The sequence below is a fragment of the Pinus tabuliformis genome, chromosome 1_2, assembly GCF_031772625.1.
Source record: "Pinus tabuliformis cultivar Carrire ecotype Pingquan chromosome 1_2, CPIR1, whole genome shotgun sequence".
NCBI classification, from domain to species: Eukaryota; Viridiplantae; Streptophyta; class Pinopsida; order Pinales; family Pinaceae; genus Pinus; species Pinus tabuliformis.
The window spans coordinates 430,824,460-430,829,066 of NC_142298.1; the positions used below are offsets into that span (position 1 = coordinate 430,824,460).

At 36.0% G+C, this 4,607-nt stretch overlaps 1 protein-coding gene across 1 annotated transcript; it reads left to right on the plus strand.

Moving 5' to 3' along the window:
• Positions 1–2,928: 2,928 nt before the first annotated feature.
• Positions 2,929–4,037, plus strand: LOC149206202 (18.1 kDa class I heat shock protein-like). The gene is made up of 2 exons (XM_089395345.1): positions 2,929–3,437; positions 3,549–4,037. The coding sequence occupies exons 1-2, from the start codon at positions 3,203–3,205 to the stop codon at positions 3,854–3,856; spliced, it is 543 nt and encodes a 180-aa protein (XP_089251471.1). The 5' UTR covers positions 2,929–3,202; the 3' UTR covers positions 3,857–4,037.
• The last annotated feature ends 570 nt before the right edge of the window (positions 4,038–4,607 follow it).

The following is a 4,607-nucleotide window of genomic DNA, read 5'->3' on the forward strand; positions in this document are numbered from 1 at the left end:
CAACGACAATTTACATATCATTAGATTATTATTATTATTTATTATAAAAGTGCCACGTTTATTTCAAGAACTTAGTTAAATCAATTGATTTTTGTAATATTGAGAGGCATTTGGTTTCATAAAAAACATTTCTTAAATATCTTTTAAAAAACAAAAAAATAAATATATCTTTTAAAATTTATATTTTTAATTTTTTTGATAAAACCTAATTTGTTAGGGTTATGGTGTGGAATATAAATCATCATTGGTAATCCAAATGTCAGCAGGGATTCAAAACACATCAATCCTAAAACGCTAATGTGATTTATCCATGAGAATTTTTACTTTAATCATAAATCACAGAAGCCTCCATTCTGAGATCATAAAACATATTTATATATAGTTTTATAATAATACAAACCACACTTATCAATCTATCTATTAATGGCTCCAACAATGGTACCAAAGATGGTGTTACCCTCTTCATTTTGGACTCTCTCTCATATTCTCTTCATTAGTCCCACTACTATGCCACGTATATCTACAATTCTAAATCACCTCTTAGCTAGATTTGAACTAGTTTCTTTGTTAATAATCTCGAAGTAGAAAAATGGGCATTCTCCTCATACCCTAACTACTCCTGTGACTAGGTATGATTCTAGCAACCGCACATGCAACATATTATCATGTCTTTTGCAAAATTTCAATTGCCACTCTAGCATTTCCAATAGCTTCCATGGTATATTCAACATGGTATAACTAACATTCGGGAGCGAAGATTGAAGTCCTCCTATTATATTTCCAGGACCTTTGAACAAGAAACTTAAAGGTTTTGCTAGAATTCATTGAGTTGATCAAATACTACTAACAATTAGCAAAGCTTCCACATCTCCTCATTTTCTTCAAAGAATAAAATGTAAGGTGGCGCTAAAGTGTCGACACATATAATGAAATCAACATGGACGCTAAGAATCAACCCTTTAATTGCTCAAACATGGCCTTGTTATGCCCTCAAAAGTGGTCAAAAGAAAGCCTCGATGCCTGTAAATTGAGTTTGTGTTCATGTGTTTAGGTCTGGAGGAACAAGAGTGTCTAGAAAGAGCACCACTTCCTTTGCCTCGAATGCCCTTAGTAAACTAGCTCCCTAGCAACGGGGATAGAGTAGCATCAACATGCTCCTTTAGTGCCAGAGCATAATATGGAAGAATTGAAAGGTCATTTGGCTCTAGTTACTATATATATTATCACAAAGGCATCACAACTTCCATACATATTTCTTGAACCTCCTTTTGAAATGCAACTTGTGATTGGCTTTGATTGTGAGGGTGTTGACCTATCTTGATAGGTTTGTCTTTGTATCATGCAACTTGCATTTAAGGATGTTGTGTATCTCACTGATGCAGTTGAGGGTGGAGACCTATTAATGAAGGCTTACAAAATTGCTCTAGAATTTGTTATGTTAATAAAGTTGTTTATGATAGCAAGCTTGCTAGCAAGGCACTGTATTTCCAACATGAGATCAAATTAAAGAATGTGGTCGATACCTAGATTGCATATTCACTTATTCGGGAACAAGAAGGCATCAAACACCTTTGTGTATCACTTGAAGAGACTGATTTTTATCATTGCCTCTAATGCACCCATTCCACTTCCAAAATTGGTGGTAAGTTTAAATTCTAAGAAAAGTTTGTTCAAAACGGGGTTTCTAAGACTTCTTCTGGAAAATTTTGAGATCAAATAATATCATATTTGACAATAATTGGGAAACCAAGTCTAATCCATTTGGAGCACAAGTAGGATTTGAGCAGACGAACCCTACATATACTAATCCATTTAGCCTGAGGCGTTTTGGTAGCATACATCCATATGTTGCACAAACTGACAACTCAATATTTGATTTTACATATGGTAGAAGCATATTGAATGTTTGTTTTGAAGATTAATTCGATGTTAGAATCAAGAACATTGGTAACTTGCAAATATTTCTTGTGTATGTTTACTAGTTAAATTGCATTGTAAACTAATGAATTTTCAATAGAAGTTGACCTCCTCATTGAGTGGCCAACATGGAGGATTGTAGTTTTTGATATTCATCCATGTGAGCATTGTGGAAAGATATTTGTCTTCTTACCTTGTATATGATAGGCCGAATAATATAAGTGCTTGATATTGAGGATCCTGGTTTTGAAGCTTTATCAATCAAGCATGTACAAGCAAGTCAAAACGAGAGCCTTGAGCTAGAGCCAGAGTTGGCTCCACAATCAAAGCCATGAACATGATTTTGTGTATGGTCATCTTCAAATAAACATAAATTTGTAGTCATCTTCAAGTCGCCATTTGTCAGAGCTTCCAATTAGCGAAAGGCATGTCCCAAGAACAACTAAGCCTTAGAGCCTAGTTCCAACAATTTGTAGTCATCTTCAAATGGCCATTTGTGAACCTTCTAGTTAGTTGAAGATCTCAACTTCCAAATAAATCGTGAAGTGTTTTAGGAATTGTTGAACCTTAGAGCAGAGTTCTAGAATTGGTGGTGAGCCTTAAACCACCATTTAGTAGAAGACTTTGGCTTCCACTAGCCATTCTGTTTGTGGTCATCTCATAACCACCATACTCAAAACAAACATTCAATTATTGATATTTGTCCTCATCTCTCTACTTAAACTCTTTAAATTAAAAAAAATAAAATACCTAATTCATTAAGATTGGTATTTATCGTATAAAACGTTAATCATTTTTATTATAATACAACTCAATCTTATCATTTTATTCTACTCACAATCCAACAATTTTTCCCTCATATATATTTTATATATTAAAATTATATTATATTTAATTATATAAATATATTTCATATAATTACATATACATTTATATTTCAATTATATAAATAAGGAGAAATCAAAATATAAGAGAATAGCGATATTTTCTTCAAAAGGAGAATAACACATTCGATAAGTGAACTGTCATCTTAAAATGCGTTACCAAAGCAGAACATACCAGAAGAGGACACCAAAGCGGAACATACCGGAAGAGGACAGAAATTTCGAGAGGTTTCTTGAGACAAAGTTTCTTGCATATTTGCACATATAAATATGAGCAGATCCCCAACCCTCTCAAATCAATTCAGTGACATCGATTTGGAAAGTGTGGAATTGTTCAGGGTGTAAACTCTTCGTGGGAGCTTTACGCAGAGGCGTTTGCGGTTGTTTTTTATTTTTTCAGGATGAAGAAGGCGCTTGTTTTGTTCTTATTATTTGCGGTAACAACAGTATGTTTGTTCGCCCCAGCGATTGCTCTGATGCCTTTTGCTGGTGGTCGTTACGGCGATGTTTGGGACGCTATGGTGGATCCCTTCAAAGTTCTGGACTCCATTCCCAAAGACATTGAGGCTGTTGCCCTCACACGGGTCGACTGGAAAGAAACCAGTGACGCCCACGTCTTCACCGTTGATGTACCAGGTAGGTAGAGCCTCTTCTTCATTCTTTTCATTCTTTTCTTCACAGTTAATTTTTACAAGGGTTTGCTGCAATCTGGAAACCTAGTTTGAATGTTTACTTTATGAAAACCAGGGATGAGGAAGGATGAAATCAAGATCGAAGTAGAGGACAACAGGGTTCTGAGAATCAGCGGCGAGCGGCGGAAGGAGGCAGAGGAGGAGGGAGATAAATGGCACAGAGTGGAGCGTTCCAGCGGCAAATTCTGGAGGCAATTCAGGCTTCCAGAGAATGTGAATATGGATGCCATCAGAGCCAGCTTGGATAACGGCGTGTTGACGGTGGCCGTGCCGAAGATCAGTGATTTCAAAAGCAAGAACGCCAAGGTTATTGATATCATTGAAAATTCTGAGCAGCCGATTGAAGGCAAGGCTGCGCTGTAGTATTAGGAATAGTTGTGATAAAATTAGGTAGCGGCCAAATAGGCTTTCAACTATGTACGCTTGAGCTGTATCGAATCTCTTGAAGCATAATACATTTGTGTGATCATGATGTATATGGATGTGAATATGGCTCGGATCATGTTTCTGTTTATTTTTAATAATAAAATGTTTCTTCTAGCTATCACTGTTAATTGAATGTAATGATTGTGTTTTCAGTATTTGCAACAGCATTGCGTAGGGGTTTGGATGAAATTACATAAACAAACGTATTGGGGGCTCTGGTCGTTTATTTTGATCTCTCTCACAATCCAGAAAGCCTCGTCGGAGGTTCTGGTCGTTTGTTTTCATTTTTTTCACAATCAAGAATACTTCATTGGATTATCTTACAATTAACAAAGCTTCAAGGAGGGAGCAACCAATCATTAAAGCTTCAACAGCAGAGCAACTAAGCGGAAGCAACAGAACAGATCTTTTTCACAATCAAGAAAACTCCATTGGATTCTCTTACAACTAACAAAGCTTCAAGAAGGGAGCAAACAATCATTAGAGCTTCAACATCAGAGCAATCAAGCGGAAGCAACAGAACTTTCAACAATTCAACCAAGCATAAGTTCAGCCCAGCTTCTTTGGTTTTCTTATAATTAACAAAGCTTCCATAACAGAGCAACTGAGCAAAAGCGAACTCCAACAAATCAACTCAGCGGAAGCAAGAAAGCATACATTTTTTTTCTTCTTAAAAAGAGTTTTTGGT